The sequence below is a fragment of the Melanerpes formicivorus genome, unplaced genomic scaffold (genome assembly GCF_026170545.1).
Source record: "Melanerpes formicivorus ecotype bairdi unplaced genomic scaffold, bMelFor1.0.p_v2 SCAF_549, whole genome shotgun sequence".
NCBI lineage: Eukaryota > Metazoa > Chordata > Aves > Piciformes > Picidae > Melanerpes > Melanerpes formicivorus.
Window position 1 is genome coordinate 69,832 of NW_027142901.1, and position 23,407 is coordinate 93,238.

General features: G+C 64.6%; 2 protein-coding genes across 2 annotated transcripts; one reads left to right on the plus strand and one right to left on the minus strand.

Moving 5' to 3' along the window:
* Window positions 1-8,590: 8,590 nt before the first annotated feature.
* Window positions 8,591-10,631, plus strand: TMEM92 (transmembrane protein 92). Its single transcript, XM_068170736.1, has 3 exons — window positions 8,591-8,689; window positions 8,946-9,165; window positions 10,475-10,631. The coding sequence occupies exons 1-3, from the start codon at window positions 8,673-8,675 to the stop codon at window positions 10,571-10,573; spliced, it is 336 nt and encodes a 111-aa protein (XP_068026837.1). The 5' UTR covers window positions 8,591-8,672; the 3' UTR covers window positions 10,574-10,631.
* Window positions 10,632-11,665: 1,034 nt separating this feature from the next.
* LOC137460292 (all-trans-retinol 13,14-reductase-like) lies at window positions 11,666-21,673 on the minus strand. Its single transcript, XM_068170735.1, has 11 exons — window positions 21,135-21,673; window positions 20,863-21,045; window positions 18,811-19,040; window positions 17,656-17,851; window positions 17,006-17,203; window positions 16,757-16,885; window positions 16,029-16,167; window positions 15,414-15,523; window positions 15,046-15,212; window positions 14,447-14,606; window positions 11,666-11,936 (listed from the first exon to the last, which is right to left on the minus strand). Exons 1-11 carry the CDS (start codon window positions 21,298-21,300, stop codon window positions 11,791-11,793), a joined length of 1,824 nt encoding a protein of 607 aa, XP_068026836.1. The 5' UTR covers window positions 21,301-21,673; the 3' UTR covers window positions 11,666-11,790.
* Between the last annotated feature and the right edge of the window lie 1,734 nt (window positions 21,674-23,407).

Genomic DNA, 23,407 nt, shown 5'->3' on the forward strand with positions numbered 1-23,407 from the left:
GCTCCTGTGTGTGCAGCCTTGTGCATGCAACCCCTGTGTGTGCAGCCTTGTGCATGCAACCCCTGTGTGTGCAGCCTTGTGCATGCAACCCCTGTGTGCAGCCTTGTGCATGCAGCTCCTGTGTGTGCAGCCTTGTGCATGGAACCCCTGTGTGTGCAGCCTTGTGCATGGAACCCCTGTGTGTGCAGCCTTGTGCATGCAACCCCTGTGTGCAGCCTTGTGCATGGAACCCCTGTGTGTGCAGCCTTGTGCATGGAACCCCTGTGTGTGCAGCCTTGTGCATGCAGCTCCTGTGTGTGCAGCCTTGTGCATGCAACCCCTGTGTGTGCAGCCTTGTGCATGCAACCCCTGTGTGTGCAGCCTTGTGCATGCAGCTCCTGTGTGTGCAGCCTTGTTCATGGAACCCCTGTGTGTGCAGCCTTGTGCATGCAACCCCTGTGTGCAGCCTTGTGCATGCAACCCCTGTGTGCAGCCTTGTGCATGCAACCCCTGTGTGTGCAGCCTTGTGCATGCAACCCCTGTGTGTGCAGCCTTGTGCATGCAACCCCTGTGTGCAGCCTTGTGCATGCAACCCCTGTGTGTGCAGCCTTGTGCATGCAACCCCTGTGTGTGCAGCCTTGTGCATGGAACCCCTGTGTGCAGCCTTGTGCATGCAACCCCTGTGTGTGCAGCCTTGTGCATGCAACCCCTGTGTGTGCAGCCTTGTGCATGCAACCCCTGTGTGTGCAGCCTTGTGCATGCAACCCCTGTGTGCAGCCTTGTGCATGCAACCCCTGTGTGCAGCCTTGTGCATGCAACCCCTGTGTGTGCAGCCTTGTGCATGCAACCCCTGTGTGTGCAGCCTTGTGCATGCAACCCCTGTGTGCAGCCTTGTGCATGCAACCCCTGTGTGTGCAGCCTTGTGCATGCAACCCCTGTGTGCAGCCTTGTGCATGCAACCCCTGTGTGCAGCCTTGTGCATGGAACCCCTGTGTGTGCAGCCTTGTGCATGCAGCTCCTGTGTGTGCAGCCTTGTTCATGGAACCCCTGTGTGTGCAGCCTTGTGCATGCAACCCCTGTGTGTGCAGCCTTGTGCATGCAGCTCCTGTGTGTGCAGCCTTGTTCATGGAACCCCTGTGTGTGCATCCTTGTGCATGCAACCCCTGTGTGCAGCCTTGTGCATGCAGCTCCTGTGTGTGCAGCCTTGTGCATGCAACCCCTGTGTGTGCAGCCTTGTGCATGGAACCCCTGTGTGTGCAGCCTTGTGCATGCAACCCCTGTGTGTGCAGCCTTGTGCATGGAACCCCTGTGTGTGCAGCCTTGTGCATGCAACCCCTGTGTGTGCAGCCTTGTGCATGGAACCCCTGTGTGTGCAGCCTTGTGCATGCAACCCCTGTGTGTGCAGCCTTGTGCATGCAGCTCCTGTGTGTGCAGCCTTGTGCATGGAACCCCTGTGTGTGCAGCCTTGTGCATGGAACCCCTGTGTGTGCAGCCTTGTGCATGCAGCTCCTGTGTGTGCAGCCTTGTGCATGCAGCCCCTGTGTGTGCAGCCTTGCGCATGCAACCCCTGTGTGTGCAGCCCCTGTGGATGCAACAGCTGCACGTGCAGCCTCTGTGTGAGCAACCCCTGCATGTGTGCAACCACCTCTGCCTGTGCAAGCGTTGTGTTGCAGCCTCTGTGTAACTGCTGTGTGCACACTCCCTGCGTGTGCAACCACTCTGTGCAGTGCCTGTGCATGCAGCCCTGCCTGTGCAGCCTCTGCATGTGCAACCCCTAGGCTGCGTGCTGGTGGTGCTGGGTGCTGGGGGTGGCAGGGGTGCTGTCAGTGCTGGGTGCTGGTGGTGCTGGAGGTGGCAGGGATGCTGGGTGATGTTGGTGTTGGGTGCTGGAGGTGGCAGGGATGCTGGGTGCTAGTGGTGCTGGTGGTGGCAGGGGTACTGGGTGCTGTCGGTGCTGGGTGCTGTCGGTGCTGGGTGCCGGCGGTGCCGGGTGCCGGCGGTGCCGGGCGGGCCGCGGAGCCGTGCTCGGTGTCCAGCTCCCAGCACCGCTGTCCGGGTGCCAAATTCCTCCGCCCCCGCAGGAAGCCGTCGGCGCTCTCGGCTCTCGCTCGGCACCGCTGGGATGCGGATGGCGGAGCGAGAAAAGGGCTGGAGGAGAGAAACCAGGTCAGGGCCGAGCCGCCAGCGTCACCCTGGCAGGGAGCAGCCGCAGCCTTCGAGGAAGCAGGGCGAGGATCCGGCCGCCCTGACGGCCAGCCCAGCGCGGGGCTGGCTGCTGCGAGCGACCTCGAGGAACCGCCCCGGCCCTGCGGCCCCTCGGCCTTGGGGTGAGCCCCAAATGGGGTCCCGCAGGAGAGGAAGATGAGGAGAAGGCTCCGACGGCAGCCACCCACCGCGGGGCTGGCTTGGCCGTGGTTGTTCCAAAGACCTGGAGGCTGTGGAGCAGAAGGATTTGGCTCACGCAGCACCTGCGTGGTGCTGCCAGCCCTGGGTGCTGCTCCATCGTTGGGTGCTGCTCCACCGTCTCTGGGTCCTAATCCCATCCTTGAGAGCCTCTCCCACCCCTCGCTGCTGCTGCCAGCCCCAGGTACCACTCTCATCCCCGGGTACTGCTCCATCCATGCCAACCCCATCCTCGGGTACCATTCCCCTCCCTGAGTGCTGCTCCCATCCCTGGCTACTTCTTCCAGCCCTGGATGCTCCTCCCACACCCACATTTTCCTCCCATTTCCCAGGTCATGCTCCCATCCCTGGGTGATATCCTCATCTCTGGGTGTGATGCCCATCTCTAAGGGATGTGCCCATCTTGAGCCACTCTCCCATCCCAGATACCACTTCCATCCTTGGTTGTCAATTCCACCCTTGGGTGCCAATCCCATCCCAGGTACCAATCCCATCCCCAGGTACTGCTCCACTCCTGGGTGCCACTCATACCCCTGGGTGCCAGCCCCAACCCTGGCTGCCAATCCCATCCCTAGTTACTGCTCCATCCCTGGGTGCCAATCCCATCCCGGGGTGCCAATCCCATCCCCAGGTACTGCTCCATCCTTGGGTGCCACTCACATCCCTGGGTGCCAGCCCCACCCCTGGGAGCTGCTCCCATCCCCTCATACCCTTCCCACCTCCAGCTCTGCTCCCATCCCTGGACACAGATCCCACTCTCGTTCCACCTCCATAAATGAACCTTTCCCCCCCCCCCCCGTCTCCCTCCCCGTGGTGTGAAGCCGGGGGCGGCGGGGGGGGGGGGGATGGGAGGGTCTCAGTCTTTCACCCCCCTCCCAGCAGCCGCTCAAACCCAAAGGCAGCTCAGTGGAAAATGTGAGCAGCGTGGAGCTGCAGATAACTGGAGGCCGAGCTGGGGCCAACTGGAACGGCAGGGGCTTGGCCACGGCCCCGCTGAGCCTCAGGCAGCCCGGGAGGGGCCGGGGGAGCCGGCGTGGATAGACGGCTCGGGACTCCCTCACGCCCTGCTCCTGCCTCCTGCAGCGCTCCCAGGGCTGCACACAACCAAACCCTGCACCCAGCCCAGCTCAGTCCTGCACCGAATCTATGCCTGCACCCAAACCAGATCCTGCACCAGAACCAATCCTGCACCCAGCCCAGCTCAGTCCTGCACCGAATCTATGCCTGCAGCCAAACCCAATCCTGCACCCAAACCAAATCCTGCACCCAAACCAGTCCTGCACCCAGCCCAGCTCAGTCCTGCACCGAATCTATGCCTGCAGCCAAACCCAATCCTGCACCAGAACCAACCCTGCACCCAGCCCAGCTCAGTCCTGCACCGAATCTATGCCTGCAGCCAAACCAAATCCTGCACCAGAACCAATCCTGCACCCAGCCCAGCTCAGTCCTGCACCGAATCTATCCCTGCAGCCAAACCAAATCCTGCACCAGAACCAATCCTGCACCCAGCCCAGCTCAGTCCTGCACCGAATTTATCCCTGCAGCCAAACCAAATCCTGCACCCAAACCAATCCTGCACCCAAACCAGTCCTGCACCCAACCCAATCCTGCACCCAAACCAATCCTGCACCCAAACCAGTCCTGCACCCAACCCAATCCTGCACCCCCAGTGCTGGCCTCAGTGGTGCCCCCTCAGAGCTGGACACAGGGAGGAGGCTGCTGTGGGGACATGCAGCACTGGGGGCCTGGCAGGGCCTTTCTTTGCCTCATCTCTGCACCACTAGGGGAGGGAGGTGCCCAGGGGTGCTGTTGGATGGGCAGGATGGAGATGCCCAGGGATGGGGGCACGTGGGCAGGACAGAGATGCTCTGGGATGGTGGCTGCATGGAAAGAATGAAGATACCCTTGGAAGGTGGCAGGTGGGAAGGATGGAGATGCCCAAGGAGAGTGGCACAGGAGCAGGATGGAGATGCCCGGGGATGGTAGTAATGGGGCAGGATGGAGGTGCCCAGTGACAGTGGCACGAAGACAGGACAGAGAAGCCCAAAGCTGGTGGCACAAGGGCAGGATGGGGATGCCCAGGGGTGGTGGCACAGAGGCAGAGCAGGATGGAGATGCCCACTGAGAGTGGCACAGGGGCAGGATGGAGATGCTCTGGGATTATGACACATGGGCAGAATGGAGATGCCGTGGGATGGTGGCACAGGGGCAGGATGAGGATGCCCAGGGGTGGTGGCACAGGGACAGGATGGGGATGCCCAGGGGTGGTGGCACAAGGGCAGGATGGGGATGCCCAGGGGTGGTGGCACAGGAGCAGAGCAGGATGGAGATGCCCACTGAGAGTGGCACAGGGGCAGGATGGGATTATGACACATGGGTAGAATGGAGATGCCGTGGGATGGTGGCACAGGGGCAGGATGAGGATGCCCGGGGGTGGTGCCAGGAGGGCGGGCGGTGCCAGGAGGGTGGGAGGAGCCCGGCTGGGCCCGGCAGCAGCCAGAGGTGTGTGGGCCGGCGGCAGCGGCCGCAGCAGCTCCGTTTGGTTCTCATTAGCAGCTCTTGGCAGCAGCTGTGGAAAAAATGGCTTCAAACAGCAGAGCTGGAGGGGAGGAGGCTGGGCCCAGGGAGGGGAGTGGGGCCGCGGCGGGGACGGGGGCGCAGGGCCAGGCGGGGGGCAGGAGCAGGGTCGGAGTGACCACGGCCCGAAGGGGGGGCGGAGGTCAGGACCACACAAGGTGCCCTCTGCGGCGTCCCCACCCCCAGCGAGCTGTGACTGGCTCCGTGCTGGGGATGCCAAGCTTGTGCCAGCTTGTGTGTGCCAGGCCAGCGAGCTCAGCGTGTGTGCCCGCTCCCCGTGGCATGAGCAGTGCCGGGGAGAGGGGACAAGGGCACAGGGCTGGGGACAAAGACACGGGGCCGGGGGCTGGGGACATCGACTGCGTGGTGGCATCTCAGCCTCGCTCCCCAGCCCCTTGCCCTGACGGGGAAACTGAGGCACGGGGGTCGGGGGGAGCTGGCCAAAGCCAGCAGGGCATGGGCTGTGCCCGCAAAGCCAGCAGGGCATGGGCTGTGCCCACTGCAGCCACAGCCACTTCTCCTGCTTTTGGGGGGGGCGGGGGGGGGCTCGGAGGAGCTCCTTACACAACCCTGGGGCTGCCAGCGCCAAGGCAACCCTGAGCAAGCAGGGGGAGCGAGCAGGGAGCCCAAGGAGTCCACCCAGCTCCTCCCCGCCCCGTCTGGCAGAGGCGGTGGCACACCCCACCCTGGCCTGGCTCTGCCAGGGTGGCACCGGTACCCGGATGCCCCATGTGTCATCTCTCCCCGCCCCCACATCGCCACCCGGGGCTGGGAGTGAGTCAGGGTCATCTGGGGACAGCGGCCGGGGACAAGGCTCGTCCCTGCTTGCCAGGGTAGGGCTGGTGGCACCGTGGCAGCCCTGGCGGCGGGCATGGGGCTGGCAATCTGTTCCCTGCGGGCACAGGAAGGCATGAAAGGGGATGAGGAGGGGGTGTCCACGTGCCAGGGAAGCATGGGCAGCAAGTGTGTGCACGTATGTGAGCATGTGCACCCCCCCTGGTTCGATGCCAGGATAGAGCTGGTGGCACCATGGCAGCTCTGGTGATGGGCACTGGGCGGGCAATCTGTTCCCTGAGGGCACAGGAAGGCATGAAAGGGGATGAGGAGGGGGTGTCCACGTGCCAGGGAAGCATGGGCATGTGAGTGTGTGACCCCCACACTTTGGTGCCCACGTGTCCAGCCAGAGCCGGCCGCTGCCACCCACCTGCCCGGGTGTCTATTTCTGCCTCCAGCCTGGATTTAATTCCACCCTGCCCGTGGCTGGCCTCTAATTAGGGGCCCAAAAAAGCCCTGGGCAACCTCTCATCCTCGGGGCGGGGGGCGGGGTGTGGGGGGGGTGGACTCACACCCAGCATCCTGCCCTGGGGGTGGGCACAGAGCGCGGCACCCACAGCTCGACTGGCACCAGGGGGTGAACTGACCTCGTGGCAGAGAGCTGCCAAAGTCAGAGCAGCCAGGAAAGGGGAGTGGGGAAGGGGAGGGAGGGCGGGGGGCGATGTCTCACCTGGCTGGGGGCTGCTGGGGCTCTGCCTCAGCAGGAGATTCTTTCTCGGGGGTCCCTCCCGTGGCACCCACCAGGGGGCACGGCAGGACGCGAGGTGGCAAATCCCTCATTAAGCCCTTGAGCCAATTACAGCCCGGGCCGTGCCAAGCCGCCGTGCCCGGGGCAGCCCTAAACCCCTTATGGAGATCATCCTGCTTAGGGCAGCATCTCAGTGCCCCAAGGTGCCAGCCTCTCCCAGCCCCCCACACCTCTGAGCCTTCCTCCTCCCCCAGCACCATGGATCCATCCCCAGGGTCCCCACTCCAGGGTCCCCTCCCCACTTGCCCTCGGCCACCTCACCTTGCTTGCCGGAGGGGGCACGCAGCGGGGCAGCCCCTGGGCACACGCCATGGCAGAGCCGTGCCCTGCTGATCCGCTGTGGGCAGCTTACTGAGGTGCTGAGCCGGCGGCTCGGCAGCTTCCCCACACCTTCAGCCTCACCAGCAGCTCCTCATCCTCACCTCGGCCCCGGGATGTGGCTCTGGCGCGGCAGCAGGGCAGAAGCAGAGGGGTGCAAGGCTGAATATATGCTGTGCCACCCTAGGTGTCCCCTGTGCCACCCTAGGTGTCCCCTGTGCCAACTTGTACACCCTGTTAGCCACCCTGAGCATCCCCTGTGCCAGCCCAGGTGCCCCCTGTGCCATTCTCTGCACCCCATGTGCAACACTGGGCATCCCCTCTGCCAGCCCAAGCATCCCCCCTGTTGGGGGGAAGGATGGGGAGAGGGTCCTGGGGGGGGTAGGGGCAGGGTAACATCAGCCCCAAATTGGAGAGGAGCCTCCGGGCCAGGCTGGCTGTGGCACTGGGGACATGGGGACATGAGACATGGGGACATGGGGACATGGGGACACATGGACATGGGGATGTGGGGACACAGGGACATGGGGACACAGGGACATGGGGATATAGGGACATGGGGACATGGGGGACACATGAAAGTGGGGACATCAGACATGGGGACACAGGGACATGGAGACCTCAGACATGGGGACATCAGACATGGGGGGCACAGGGATGTGGGGGGCACAGGGTCACAGGGATATGGGGGACACATGGACATGGGGACACAGGGATGTGGGGACATGGGGACACAGGGACATGGGGACACAGGGACATAGGGACATGGGGCCATAGGGCTGTGGGGGACACAGGGACGTGGGACACAGGGACGTGGGGACATGGGGCCATAGGGCTGTGGGGGACACAGGGACGTGGGACACCAGACATGGGGGACACAGGGAAGTGGGACCACGGGGCCACGGGGCCGTGGGGACACGCTGGCTGCCACATCAGCAGCGGCAGGGAAGGGAAGGGCTGCAGCCTGCAGCTGGGAACCAGATGGGGTGGGGAAGGGCAGCGATTGTGGCCAGCCCCAGAGGTGTCCCCCCCCCAAGACTGGGGACCCCAGAGGAGGACGCGGGGACACCAAGCTGAGCCGGGAGTGTCCCCCAGCAAGCGCCCCGAGGCGGGGGAGGGGGAGAGGGGAGAGGGGAGAGGGGAGGGCCCGGGGAGAGAAGGGTGGGAGGGTCCAAGGACAGAGAGAGGGACGCTGGGACAGACAGGGATGGACAGAGGGACAGAGAGAAAAGGGGCTGGCGGGGTGGGGGTGACAGGCTGCAGCCCTCAGCCCACCTCATGGCGGGGACATTAGGATCCCCCAGTTACCCTGTTGCCCCCCTCAGAGTGGCATCCCCATTACCCAGTGGGACAGACAGACCCCCAGACCAGGACAGAATCCCCTGGCACCTCTGCCCCCCACCCCCCTATCCCAGGAACAAGATGACCTCAGCCCCACACTCCCACTTTTGGGGGGCAGCACCCCACGGCAGGGCACCAGCACCCTAAAGAGCCCCCCAAAGTGGCCCAAATCACCTGCCCCCCACCCCCCTCCCCGCAGGGTGCCAGCCCTCCCTCGGTGTGGTGCCAGCCCCCCCTCGGCGTGGTGCCAGCCCCATAAAAGCCTCCAGAGTGACCCAACGCACCCCAAAGTGCCCCACCAAGGGGGGTCCCACCCGAGCCCCCACCCAGGGTGAAGTCCACAGCGGGGCAGGGAGGGTGCAAAGGGCACCCAGGTGCCGGGTTGGCAGCCGGGTGCCAGGTGCTGGGTGCCCTGGGCACTGGGGTCCATAGTCCAGCTGCGGCGAGGAGGGTGGCACAGGGGTGCCCAGGAATGTCGCTTGTCCCTGGGTTCGTTGGAGGCGGGGAGGGGAAACGGGGGGGCGGGGATGGGGGGGTGAGGGTGGCACAGAGTTTGGGGGCACCCCTCGAAAGGTGCTGTGCCCCAGCAGGGTCCCTGGGGTTGGGGAACTCTGTGAGCCCTCATGGGGGTGGGGACAAGGCTGGGAGTCGGGGCGGGGGGGAGGTGGGCACCCTGGGGTGCCAGGGAGTGGAGGGGAGGGGGGAAGCTGCCAGCCCCCCAGCACACGCCTCTCGGTGTCCCCAGGAACATGCTCATCATCATCATCATCACCTTCATAGCCATCTGCCTGCTCATGATGATCTTCCACGGCTGCCGCAAGCTCTGCCAGGACCCCGGGGACCCCCTGCCCTATGGGGACGGCCCGAGCCCCACGGCCCCCTCGCCGCTGCCCCCCCTGCCTGCGCTCCCCAGTTTGCCCAGTGGAGCCATCCCGGTGGGCCTGGAGCCCCCCCCCTACAGCGAGGTGGGTGCCAGTCGGCGCCGGGTGGGTGCTGAGCCGCTGGGGGGCGGGGGGGGGCTGGCACGGTGGGATGGGGTGGTGAGGAGGTGGGGTGCTGGGGGATGGGTCTGTGGGGTGCTGGGTGCTGGGTCTGTGGGGTGCGGGGTGCTGAGGCTGTAGGGTTATGGGGGTATAGGGTGGTGAGGGTGTGGGGTGCTGGGTGCTGGAGATGTGGGGTGCTGGGGGATGGGTCTGTGGGTGCTGGGTGCTGAGGGTTCTGGGGGTATAGGGTGGTGAGGAGATGGGGTGCTGGGGGTATGGGGTGGTGAGGATGTGGGGTGCTGGGAGTATGGGGTGCTGGGGGTATGGGGTGGTGAGGATGTGGGGTGCTGGGGGTATGGGGTGGTGAGTGATGGCTCTGTGGGTGCTGGGTCTATAGGGTGCTGGGTGCTAGGGTTATGGGGGTATGGTTTGATGGGTGCTGGGGGTATGGGGTGATGGGTGCTGGGGGTATGGGGTGGTGGGTGCTGGGGGTATGGGGTGGTGGGTGCTGGGGTATGGGGTGGTGGGTGCTGAGGGCATGGAATGATGGGTGCTGGGGGTATGGAGTGGTGGGTGCTGGAGGTATGGAGTGATGGGTGCTGGAGGTATGGAGTGATGGGTGCTGGGGGTATGGGGTGGTGGGTGCTGGGGGCATGGGGTGCTGGGGGTATGGAGTGATGGGTGCTGGGGGTATGGAGTGATGGGTGCTGGGGGTATGGGGTGGTGGGTGCTGAGGGCATGGAATGATGGGTGCTGGGGGTATGGAGTGGTGGGTGCTGGGGGCATGGGGTGCTGGGGGTATGGAGTGATGGGTGCTGGAGGTATGGAGTGATGGGTGCTGGGGGTATGGGGTGGTGGGTGCTGGGGGTATGGGGTGATGGGTGCTGGAGGTATGGAGTGATGGGTGCTGGGGGTATGGGGTGGTGGGTGCTGGGGGTATGGGGTGATGGGTGCTGAGGGTATGGAGTGATGGGTGCTGGGGTATGGGGTGGTGGGTGCTGGGGGTATGGGGTGGTGGGTGCTGGGGGTATGGGTGCTGGATCTATGGGTGGTGGGCCCTGGGCCTAGGGGGGGGCTCACCAGAGCATGGGTGACTACAGAGACCTCCAAGTCCCCGTCCCCCCCCCCCCCCGTGCCATGGGCCCCCTCCCCTCCTCCCATGCCCCCTCCCCTGCCATGTGAGGAGACCCAGAGTTCAACCTGGGGTGGGGGAACTCCCTTCTTCGGGGGGTGGGGGTGGGGGTCAGATGCTTCCCCCCACACACACCAAGTGTCCTTCCTTCCCCCTTAGGTGGCAGCAAAGCCTTTCCTCTACCCCCCGCCCCAGGGGCCGTGCCCAGAATGTGGCCGTGGGGCTCAGCCCCCCTTGGCCAACCAGACCAACTTCTAGGGGTGACCCCCCCACACCTCAAGGACAGTTGGGTGATAACTCGGGGGGGGGACACGGATCGGGGGGGGACATGGACCCAGGCATCCGGATGGCCCCGCATGGGGCCATCCGGATGCCTGGGTCCATGTTCCCCCCCCCCCCCCGCGAGGGGCTTGGTCCAGCCCCCTCCCATCATGCTCTGTTGGGGGGGGGGCTCTCTATTTATTCTCTTAAAAGGTGCAAAGATGTCCCTGCTCTGTCGGTTTGGGGGGGCTGGGGGAGGTTGTGGGGGAGTACAGAGGGATAAAAGGGACATTTAAGGGGGAAGGAGGGGGGTAGGTGTCTGTCCCCTGCGTGTACCCCCCAGTTGTGGGGGCACCCAGAGGTGGGCACATGAGTGGGTGTCAGCTGGCATCCTGGCTCTGGCCCCATTCCCACTGCATCCTGTTTTCCTCCCTATCCCATTTCATCCCATCCCCATCTCCATCCCATCCTCACTCCTGTTCCTACCCCCACATCATTCCCATTCCTGTCCCCATCCCCATTTCCATCCCTATCCCCATCCCCACTCCTATCTCATCCCTATCCCCATCCCATCCCTATCCCATCCTTCTACCCTATCCATCCTATCCCATTCCCATCCCCAACCCCATCCTCATCTCCATCCCCACCTCCATTCTATCCTTTTCCCATTCCCATTTCCATCTCCTTCTCCCTCTCTTCCTATTCCCATCTCCATCCCCACCTCTATCTCCTTCATCATCTTCATCCCCATCTCCATCCTCATGTTCATCCCCAGCCCTGTCCCCTATTCCCACCTCCACCTCCATCCCCATCCCCATCTCTTCCCATTCCCATCCCCATCCCTATCTCCATCTCTTCCCATTCCCGCCTCCATCCCCATCTCCATCCTCATGTTCATCCCCAGCCCTGTCCCCTATTCCCACCTCCACCTCCATCCCCATCCTCATCTCTTCCCATCCCCATCCCCATCCCTATCTCCATCTCGTCCCAGTCCCATCTCCATCCCCATGTCCTCCTCATGTTCATCCCCAGCCCTGTCCCCTATTTCCATCTCCATCCCAATGCCCATCCCAAGGGACAGGCCAGGGCCAGGGGGCTGTTGTGTTTTATTGAGCTCGGAGCAGGCTGCCCAGCACAGGGCTGTCCCCACGGCTGCTGTCCCCTCGGCTGCTGTCCCCTCGGCTGCTGTCCCCTCGGCTGCTGTCCCCAGCTCCTCAGGCCGCCTGGCGGCCCTGGCGCCTCTTGATCCTCTTCTTGAGGAGCAGCAGGTCCAGGTAGAGCATGCGGCCCAGGACAGCCGAGGCACACAGCAGCCCCCCGTGCAGGGCCCCTGCCAGCCCGCAGCTGAACACGTCCTGACCTGGGGATAAGACATCCTGCTGGGACACGGCCACCCGCGGCAGGGACACAGCCATCCCCCCGGCAGGGACACAACCACCCCCGGCAGGGACACAGCCACCCCCGGCAGGGACACAGCCACCCCCGGCAGGGACACAACCACCCCCGGCAGGGACACAGCCATCCCCCGGCAGGGACACAGCCATCCCCCCGGCAGGGACACAGCCACCCCCGGCAGGGACACAGCCACCCCCGGCAGGGACACAACCACCCCCGGCAGAGACACAGCCACCCCCGGCAGGGACACAGCCATCCCCCCGGCAGGGACACAGCCACCCCCGGCAGGGACACCGCAATCCCCGGCAGGGACACAGCCATCCCCGGCAGGGACACAGCCATCCCCGGCAAGGACACAACCACCCCCGGCAGGGACACAGCCATCCCCCCGGCAGGGACACAACCACCCCCGGCAGGGACACAGCCACCCCCGGCAGGGACACAGCCACCCCCGGCAGGGACACCGCAATCCCCGGCAGGGACACAACCACCCCCGGCAAGGACACAACCACCCCCGGCAGGGACACAGCCACCCCCGGCAGGGACACAGCCATCCCCGGCAGGGACACAACCACCCCCGGCAGGGACACAACCACCCCCGGCAGGGACACAGCCACCCCCGGCAGGGACACAACCACCCCCGGCAGGGACACAGCCATCCCCGGCAAGGACACAACCACCCCCGGCAAGGACACAACCACCCCCGGCAGGGACACAGCCACCCCCGGCAGGGACACAGCCATCCCCGGCAGGGACACAACCACCCCCGGCAGGGACACAGCCACCCCCGGCAGGGACACAGCCACCCCCGGCAGGGACACAACCACCCCCGGCAGGGACACAGCCACCCCCGGCAGGGACACAGCCACCCCCGGCAGGGACACAGCCATCCCCCCGGCAGGGACACAACCACCCCCGGCAGGGACACAACCACCCCCGGCAGGGACACAGCCACCCCCGGCAGGGACACAACCACCCCCGGCAGGGACACAGCCATCCCCGGCAAGGACACAACCACCCCCGGCAAGGACACAACCACCCCCGGCAGGGACACAGCCATCCCCCCGGCAGGGACACAGCCACCCCCGGCAGGGACACAGCCATCCCCCCGGCAGGGACACAGCCACCCCCGGCAGGGACACAACCACCCCCGGCAGGGACACAGCCACCCCCGGCAGGGACACAACCACCCCCGGCAGGGACACAGCCATCCCCCCGGCAGGGACACAGCCATCCCCCCGGCAGGGACACCGCAATCCCCGGCAGGGACACAACCACCCCCGGCAGGGACACAACCACCCCCGGCAGGGACACAGCCACCCCCGGCAGGGACACAGCCATCCCCCCGGCAGGGACACAGTTGCTGTCGTGAGGGATGTGGCCACCACCACGGGGCACAAAATCAGCACCATGAGGGATCAGCTCACCGTGGGGAACAAAATCACCATCGTGAGGGACTTGGCCACCACCATGGGGCACAAAATCCTCACCATAGAGTCACAGAACTGTCACAGGGCTGGAAGGGACCTCGAGGCTCAGCCAGCTCCAACCCCCTGCCATGGGCAGGGACACCTCACACCACAGCAGGTTGCTCACAGCCACCTCCAGCCTGGCTGCAAACACCTCCAGGCAGGAGGCTTCCACCACCTCCCTGGGCAGCCTGTGCCAGGCTCTCACCACCCTCATGGGGAACAACTTCCTCACAGCCAATCTCAATCTCCCCACTTCTAGCTTTGCTCCATCCCCCCCAGGCCTATCCCTCCCTGACACCCTCAAAAGTCCCTCCCCAGCTTCCCTGTAGCCTCCTTCAGCTCCTGGAAGGCCACAATGAGGTCTCCTGGGAGCCTTCTCCTCTCCAGCCTGCACAGCCCCAGCTCCCTCAGTCAGTCTCCATAGCAGAGCAGCTCCAGCCCTCTGCTCATCCTTGTGGCCCTTCCCTGGACCTCCCCTAAAGCTCTCTTGACCTCTCCTAAAGCTCTCTTGACCCTACAGAGCTTTGATCTCCTGCCCCATAGCTATCTTAAACCCTGTGGGGGTTTGACCTCTTCCCCTGTAGCTCTCTTGACCCCAGTGGGCTCTGATCCCTCACCACGGGGGACATGGTCTCCACCATGGGTCACCAACTCACCACCGTGAGGGATCAGCTCACCATGGAGGACACAGTCACCACCATGAGGGACAAACCCACCACCATGGGTGGCCATCACATCACCATGGGGGCCATGGCCACCACCATGGGTGACCAACCCACCACCATGGAGGACTGGATGAGCTTGGAGGCCTCTTCCAACCTGATTGATTCTATGACTCTCTGACTGCAGTGTCCACTGGGGACGTTGGCTGCAGGCTGGAGATGGACATGGGGACAAGGAGACATAGGGACATGGGGACAGAGGGACATGGGGACATGGGGACAGAGGGACATGGGGACAGAGGGACAGGGAGACATAGGGCCATGGGCCCTGGGGCCCTCACCTGTCAGGTAGAGGTTCCTCACAGGGGTCTCAGCTCTCATGGCTGCCATCACCTCGGGCTGGAAGCGGGCGACGTCGTGCTCGGTGCCGTACATCTCCCCCCGGGCAGCTGCCAGGTAGTGCTGGTTCGTCAGCGGTGAGGCTGCCTCCAGGAACTCCACCTGCCCAGGCAGGGGCACGGGGGGGTGCTCAGGGCACAGGGGGCACCCGAGGCCATGCCCTCTCTGCACTCCTGCCCATGGGGTACCCCAACTCCGTGGGCTATCCCAACCCACACCGGTCACCCTAGTCCCACAGGGGCCCCCATTTCCACCGGGCACCTATCCCCGTGGGGCACCCAGCTCTGGAGATGCATCTCAACCCCAGAGGGCACCTCAGCCCGCTGGGCACATCCCCTGCTGGTCAGCCCAACCCCACTGGGCACCCAGTCTCCACTGTGCACCCTCTTCCCACTGGCCACCCTTCCCTGTGGGGCAGCCAGCTCGGAGCTGGGGCATCACTGCATGGCTACAACCCCCCCTGCAGAACCACCTGTCCCCGCCGTGCCCTGTCCCTGCTGGGCACCCCAGGCGGCAGGGGGCAGGGTGGGGCCCCTGGCACCTTGTCCCGGAGGTGGGGGAAGCGCTGCAGTGCCCTCTCCAGCAGCCGCCGGGCGATGGCCATCTTGTAGCTCTGGTAGTCAGGCCCCCGGTGCTTGACACGGGTGCCAGCCCACTCCTCAAACCACTCGTAGCGTGCCATGGTCAGGATGGTCATGCAGGAGCGGCCTGCCGGGAGCGAGGGGGCACAGCTGGCGACACAGCCCCCCCGGGGCAGGGGACCCTGGGGGCAGTGTCTGCCCCGTGCCGGGGGTGGGTGCTGGGATAAAGGAGCCTCTGAACCCACAAAGCCAAGGGGAGCAGGGCTGCAGAGCTGGGCATGGGGGGCATGGGGGGCACGGGGGGCACGGGGGAACCCCCACTCGGTACCTGGGTGCCGCTGCTCATAGGTGGGGTCCTTGGCGGCAGGGAAGGTGATGAACATCATGGCCTGGTGCTCAGGGACATCATCACGGCTCAGGGCAGCGTACTGCGTCATCCTGCCAGGCAGTGCCATGTGCCCACCCTGCACCCACCCCCCTGCTGTGTGCCCGCCCTGCACCCACCCCCCCTGCCATGCACCCACCCCCCTGCCATGCACCCACCCTCCCCAAAGTGCACCCAACCCACCCATGGTGCACCCATCCTGCACCCACCCCACCTGCCATGCATCCAACCCACCCACTCTGCACCCACCCCACCCGTCCAGCACCCATCCTGCACCTACCCCACCCATTCTGCACCCATTAGGCACCCAGTATGCGCCTACTGTGCACCCACCTCACCCTCTGTGCACCCACCCTGCACCCATCCCCTTCTGTACATCCAAAGTCCCCATGCACCCAAACCACTCACCCTGCACCCACCCTGCACCCACCCTGCGCCCACCACACCTGCAGTACCCCCACTCCACCCACCCTGCATCCACTTTGCAGCCATCCCAGCCGCCCTCCATGTGCCCCCATCCCCGCGTCCCCACCCCGGGGTGCCCGGGGGGGTCCCTACATGGTGTCCAGGTCATTGTGGGGGTAGATCCAGAAGTTGGTGGCCGGCAGGCACAGCTGTGCCGCGCTGCCCCGCAGCCCCACGAACACCAGGAAGGAGCCCATGCCGTGCCGCACCAGCGCCAGGCGCGATGCCACCCCTGTGGGGACAGGGCAGGTGACATCCTGCCCCTGCAGGGGGGCACGGGGATGCTGCTGGAGACGTGGAAATGCTGGGGACAGGAATGGTGCCGTGGGGACAGAGATTTTAGGAGTGGAAGGGTGCCGGGGATGTGGGAACGCCAGGAGTGGTGGGGGTGTGGGGAGACATCGGGGGCGCTGGAAGCACCAGAGACATGGGGGATGAGGACACAGGGGTGCTGGGGACACGGGGGTGCTGGGGACACGGGGGTGCTGGGGACATGAGGACATAGGGATGGTGGGGACACTGGGGACACCAGGGAGACAGGAGTGCTGGGGACATGGGAACATGAGAACATAGGGATGCTGGGGACGCTGGGGTGCTGGGGACGTTGGGGTGCTGGGGACACTGGGATGCTGGGGACGTTGGGACACATGGGTGCTGGGGATATTGGGGTGCTGGGGACGTTGGGGTGCTGGGGGCACTGGGACACATGGGTGCTGGGGACGTTGAGGTGCTGGGGACGTTGGGGTGCTGGGGACGTTGGGACGCTGGGGGCACTGGGGTGCTGGGGACGTTGGGGTGCTGGGGGCACTGGGACACAGTACCCGGGTGGCTGCGCAGGGAGGGTGGCAGCAGCTTGCCGAAGGTGTTGAAGACGCCAGCATCGGAGATGACGCAGGGCGCGAAGATCTGCACCTCCTCCTCCTCGCTGGGTCCCTTCTGCACCGCCACACCTGCGAGCCGGGCACGGCGAGGGGGGCACAGGGGGCACCGTCACCCTGTCCCCGTCACACGTGCCCACCGGGGCGGGGGTGAGCTGGGCAGGCACGGGGCGGGGGCTGTCCTGTGCTCACCCACGGCGGCGCCGCTCGGAGCCAGCAGGATGCGGGTGACGGGAGCGCGCACCAGCACGGCGCCGCCGGCGCGCTCAATCAGGGGCACGCAGTGGAAAGCGATCTCGCTGGCACCGCCCCGCGGGTACCAGGCGCCCCGCTGGTAGTGGTGAACCATCAGCAGGTTCACCAGGAAGCTGGAGTCCTGCGGGGCTGTGCCTGGGGACGGGAACGGGCTGTGGGGGACGGGCACAGCCGCCTCGACGCCAGGCAGCCCCCTCTGGCCGTGATACGGCCTCCCCTATCGCGATATGACCCTCTTTGTCATGATACCGCCCTCTCCTCTCATGCTATAGCCCTCTCCTACCATGGTACAGCCCCCTCCTACCACCACATGGCTTCCCCTATCATGATATGACCCTCTTTGTCACGATACGGCCCTCCCCTATCATGATATAGTTCTGTCCTACCATGATATAGCTCCCTTCTACTTTGATATGGCTTCCCCTATCATGATATGACCCTCTTCATCATGATACAGCCCTTCTCTGTCGTGATATAGCCCTCTCCTACCTTGACATGGCCTCTCCTATCGCGATAGGACCCTCTTCATCACGATACAGCCCTCCCCCCTCATGCTCCAGCCCCCTGCCCGTCCCGCCAGCCCCTACCATAGAAGACGTAGCAGAGCAGGGCGCGCAGGTCGCGGTTGTCTGTCAGCCGCGCCACGGCCTGGCTGTGGCTGGTGGCTGCCAGGCGGAAGACAGGGGAGATGCGGTGCAGCAGGCCTGTGCGCAGCAGCAGGGAGCTCAGCCAGCCCGGCACCATCTTCAGCACCGCCAGCAGCGCCACGTGTCGCGAGGCCATCTGTGCCGGGGCCGCTCGTGTCACCGCGGCCCCCCCGGCGTCCCTGCCCTGACCCCGGCACCCGTCCCCACCGCCCATGGCCACACCGCCAATGGCCACCGCCCATGGCCACACTGCCCATGGTCACACCACCCATGGCCACCACCCATGGCCACCACCCATGGCCACACTGCCCATGGCCACCACCCATGGTCACACCACCCATGGCCACACCACCCATGGCCACCACCCATGGCCACCACCCATGGTCACCACCCATCCCCACTGCCCATGGCCACACCACCCCCATCGCTGGTCCCCACCAAGATCATTGCTCAGCACCCCACCATGACCATCACTTCTGTCCCCACCATGACCATCACCGTGGCCCAAACCCTCCCACTTCCCCACCATGCCCACAACCCATGTCCCCCCCTCTCCATCCTCACCACCTGTGTCCCCACCATGGCCATCATTTCAGCCCTACACCATGACCATGACCACTGCTTGTGTCCCCACCATGCCCATTGCCCTTGTCCCCAGCATTCTTACTGCCCCCTCATCACCATGCCCATCACACCTGTGTGCACCATGCCCATCCTTTCTATCTCATGCCATGACCATCACCTAGGTGCCCACCATGACCATTGTCCCCACAGTGCCATCACTCTTGTCCCCTCTGTTCCTTCCCCACCGTGCCTATTATTTCTGCCCCCCCAAGCCCATCATTTCTGCCCCCCCATGCCCATCATGCCTGTCCAATATCATAACCATCACTTGTGTCCCCAGCACATCCTTCACCCTCACCCCCCACATCCCCACTGCTCTTCCACCACCCCTGGCCTCCCACCACCCCACCCAGGCTCCCACTCAGGACCCACCCAGGACCCCTCAGTGCCGCCACCACCCTCTCCATCCCCCCCTCCCTGACCACTCCCTGGGGAGGTGTCACCACCTGGAGCAGGGCGGGGGGGTCCCACCTTGGAGAGCTTCATGAACTCCCTGATGGCCTCCTTCTCCTCGGGGAACTGCTCCTCCAGGGTGGCGGCGAAGGTGGTCTTGCCAGACCGCAGCTGGTAGCGCCGGGTGCCCAGGGTCACCTCGTCGTAGGGGTCGGGCAGGCGGTGCCAGCAGAGCTGCCCATCGGTCAGCTGGTCCAGTGCCACCCTCAGCATGCTGCCCTCGTGCATCTGCCCCACGTAGTGGATGCCTGTGGTGGGGACAGCGTGGGGGGGGGCACAGGGTTGTCACCGCCGCCCCTGAGGCGTGTGATGGGGACTCCCCCTCTCCCCCACCCCCCGGGAGAGGCTGGTGGGGGATTAAAGAGTTTAACCTCTGTCTGCAGTGGGGCAGCTCCAGGGGGGCAGCTGCAAGCGTGGCACAGCCACAGGAACACCGAATCCCAGCGTGGTAGGGGTGGGAAGAGACCTCTGGAGCTCACCCAGTCCAACCCCCTGCTCCAGCAGGGCTCCCACAGCAGCTTGCCCAGGAGCACAATGCCCAGGGGGGGTTGGAAGCGCTCCAGAGGAGACTCCACAACCTCTCTGGGCAGCCTGCTCCAGGGCTCAGCAGCCTCATGCTAAAGAAGTTTCTCCTCCTGGTCAGATGGAGCCTCCTGGGTCCCAGTCTGTGCCCTCTGCCCCTTGTGCTGTCCCTGGGCACCACTGAGCAGAGCCTGGCCCCAGCCTCTTGCCCCCCACAGCTCCTTTCACTCTTGCTGAGCATTGCTCAGCTCCCCTCTGGGGCTGCTCTGCTCCAGGCTCTCAGCCCCAGGGCTCTCAGCCTCTCTGCAGCCTCCTCTGGACTCTCTCCAGCAGTTCCCTGTCCCTCTTGAACTGTGGACCCCAAAACTGGACCCAGGGCTCCAGATGTGGCCTCATTAGGGTGGAGTAGAGGGGGGGAGAACCTCCTTGACCCGCTGGCCACACTCTTCAGAATGCAGCTCAGGGAACCATTGCCCTTCTTGGCCACAAGAGCACAGTGCTGCCTCGTGGTGAAGTTGTTGTCCCCCAGCACTCCCAGCTCCTGCTCCTTGCAGCTGCTCCCCAGCAGTCTCCTCTCAGCTGCCCTGCTGCAGGAGGTTGTTCCTCCCCGGGGGCAGGACTCTGCCCTTGCCCTGCTTGAGCTTCATGAGGTTCCCTCCACCCAGCTCTGCAGCCTGGCCAGGTCTCACTGGATGGCAGCACAGCACACACTGCACACACACATTGCACATGCACTGCACACTCACTGCACACTCACTGCACATGCACACTCACTGCACACACACACTGCACACTCTGCATACACTCACTGCACACTCACTGCACACACTGCATACACACAATGCACACTCACTGCACACACACATTGCACATGCACTGCACACTCACTGCACACACACACTCACTGCACACACACACTCACTGCACACACACTGCACACACTGTATACACACACTGCACACACACATTGCACATGCACTGCACACTCACTGCACACACACTGCACACACACACTGCACACTCTGCATACACACAATGCACACTCTGGATACACACACTGCACACTCACTGCACACTCACTGCACACACACATTGCACATGCACTGCACACACACACTGCACACACACACTGCACACACTGCATACACACACTGCACACTCACTGCTCACACACACTGCACACTCACTGCACACACACACTGCACACTCACTGCACACACTGCATACACACACTGCACACTCACTGCACACACACTGCATACTCTGCATACACTCACTGCACACACACTGCACACTCACTGCACACTCACTGCTCACACACTTCATGAGAACAGCACTGGGTACTGGGGTGTCCAGGTTGGGGGTGTCAGGGTGCCAGGTGTTGGGATGCCAGGGTGCTGGGCTGCCAGGGCACCAGAGCCACGGGAGTACCAGGTTGCCAAGGTGAGGGTGCAGAGGGTGCTGGGGTGCAAGGGTGAAAGCAGTACCAGGAGAGCCAGGGTGCCAGGGTAGCCAGGGTGCCAAGGGAGGGTTCCAGGGTGTCCTTACCCACGTCAAACTCGTAGCCCTGATCCTCAAAGGTGTGGCAGCATCCCCCAGCCTGGTCATGTTGCTCCAGCACCAGCACCCTCTTCCCAGCCTTGGCTAAGGTGGCAGCCGCTGCCAGGCCACCTATGCCGCTGCCGATGACCACAGCGTCCAGCTCCGGTGGCACACGGTGGGCACTGAACCCTGGGCACACGAGCGTGCATGAGCACTGCATGAGAGCAGCACGCCCAAGGTGCCAGGGGACGGACAGGCAGCAGGCGCCCAGCACTCACCCTGCTTCAGGACCTTGTCCCGGGCCCGTGGCTCCGTCACCAGTGGCCGGGGGGGTCCCGAGGGGGGCCGGGCAAAGGGGTTGCCAGAGGGAGCCAGGAGCCGGTGGGCCACCAGCCCCAGCGCCAGCGTGACCAAGGCCGCCAGCAGCAGCAGCGTGATCCACATGGCTGCCCCCGCGCTCAGCACCTTCCACAAGGCAGCCCTGGCACCTTATGGCCCTGGCAGCTTGCGGGCAGGGCAGCTTACGGAGGAGATTATGGGCACGGCGGCGGCAGCTCAGAGCCGCCGCAGCTCCTGGCGGCTTCTAGTGGCACCCTACGGCAGCAGTACCTCACAGCCGGGGCACAGCTGCGGTCGTGGCACCTCTGACAGCCGAGAAACCTCCGAGACCGAGAGAGATGGGCAGCGTTTTCCCCGCCGTGCTGCTCAGCTTTCGGCAGCCGAGAAGCTCCGGGAAGCCTCTCCCCGGCCCGCTGCGGTGTCTCCGGCGAAGGAGGAGCCGCAGCCACCCCCGGCGATTTCGAACTCCCCGAGCAAGGTCGATCAAAGAGCAAGGCGAGGCGGCAGGGCGAGTCCCGGCAGCCGGCGAGGCGGCAGAGCCAGTCCCGGCAGCCGGCGAGGCCGGAGGCTCGCAGCGACCCAGCCGCGGCTGCACCCCGACCGACGGCTGCTGCTAAAAAAGCTGCGGGCACCCAGACGCGGAGGCGCCCGGGCTGCCAGAGCCTGCCAGAGCATGCCAGAGCCTGGCACTCGCAATGGAGGGCGGCAGAGACAGCACGGGAGGTGGGAACGGGTCCGTGCCGGCACCGGCATCGGTTCATATTTATCACTGCTACAGGCAGCAGCAGCAGTGCGCAGATGACACCGAGCTGAGTGGTGCTGCCGATGTGCCAGAGGGACAGGATGGCATCCATAGAGACGGGATGGCATCCAGAGGGACTGGATGGCATCCAGAGAAACCTTCAAGCAGAGCAAGTGCAGGGTCCTGCAGCTGGGCTGGGACCATCCTCACTGCCAGGGCAGGCTGGGGGGAAGGAGGAGGGGAGAGAAAGCAGCCCTGAGGAAAAGGACTTGGGGGTGCTGCTGGGGGAGAAGCTGGGCAGGAGCAGGCAGTGTGAGCCTGTAGCACAGGAGGCCGAGGGCAGCCTGGGCTGCATCCATAGCAGTGAGGCCAGGGAGGGAGAGAGAGGATCCTGCCCCTCTGCTCTGCTCTGCTGAGACCTCACCTGGAGTACTGCATCCAGCTCTGGAGCCCTCAACCCTGGAAGGACCTGGACCTGATGGAGAGGGTCCAGAGGGGGTCTCAGAAAGGCTCAGGGGGTTGGAACACCTCTGCTCTGGGGACAGGCTGGGGCAGCTGGGGGTGTTCAGCCTGGAGAAGAGAAGGCTCCAGGGAGAGCCTAGAGCAACCTTCCAGTACCTGAAGGGAGCTACAAGAAGGCTGCAGAGGGACTGTTCCTAAAGGCCTGCAGGGACAGGGCAAGAGGCAATGGTTGGAGATGAGAGCAGAGCAGATTGAGACTGGATGTGAGGAGCAAGCTCTGCAGCAGGAGGCTGCTGGAACACTGCAGCAGGTTGCCCAGGGAGGTGGTTGAGGTCCCAACCCTGGAGATACTCCAGGCGAGGCTGGACAGGGCTCTGGGCAGTGTGATCTAGTTGGGGCTGTCCCTGCTGAGTGCAGGGGGCTGGACTGGAGGAGCTCTGGAGGTCCCTTCCAACTCAAACCATTCTTTGATTCTAACCATGGCACCTCAGAGCCACAGCACCTGAGGACCACAACATCCTATGGCCATGGCACACTAGAGCCCCAGCACCCTGTAACCATGGCACACTATGGCCATGGCATCCTATAGCTATGGCACCCTATGGCCATGGCACCCTGTAGCCCCAGCACCCTATAGCCATGGCACCCTGTAGCCCCAGCACCCTATGGCCATGGCACACTATGGTCACAGCAGCTCACAGCTGAGGGCTTCACAGAACAGGGTCCTGGGAGGGAGGTGCATGCCCCCTCCCCCCCTTTAATCCCTCGCTGGTGGTGCTGGGACACAGCGGGGCAGGCCGTGGCAGGATGTGTGCACAGAGCTGTGGCTGCTGCACAGGCAAGGGGCTGCAGACTGCTGGGTGCTGCACACACACACAGGTGCACACACGTGTGCGTGCCAGCACAAGCTTGCACACGCATCCCCGCAGCCCCTTCATACCCTCCCCGCCCACCCCCACCCCCGGGCGTGCAACCCCACCCCCCACCTCCCCCCGGGCGTGCAAGCCC

Excerpts from the sequence above, each read along its gene's own strand:
- TMEM92 (XM_068170736.1), top strand. Across the intron at positions 9,166-10,474 it reads AGCCCCCCCCCTACAGCGAG|GTGGCAGCAAAGCCTTTCCT; the intron begins GTGGGTGCCAGT and ends CTTCCCCCTTAG.
- LOC137460292 (XM_068170735.1), bottom strand. The coding sequence starts at position 21,300 with ATGTGGATCACGCTGCTGCTGCTGGCGGCCTTGGTCACGCTGGCGCTG. Across the intron at positions 17,852-18,810 it reads AGTTCATGAAGCTCTCCAAG|ATGGCCTCGCGACACGTGGC; the intron begins GTGGGACCCCCC and ends GCCCCGGCACAG. Across the intron at positions 15,213-15,413 it reads CTATGAGCAGCGGCACCCAG|GCCGCTCCTGCATGACCATC; the intron begins GTACCGAGTGGG and ends CGCTCCCGGCAG.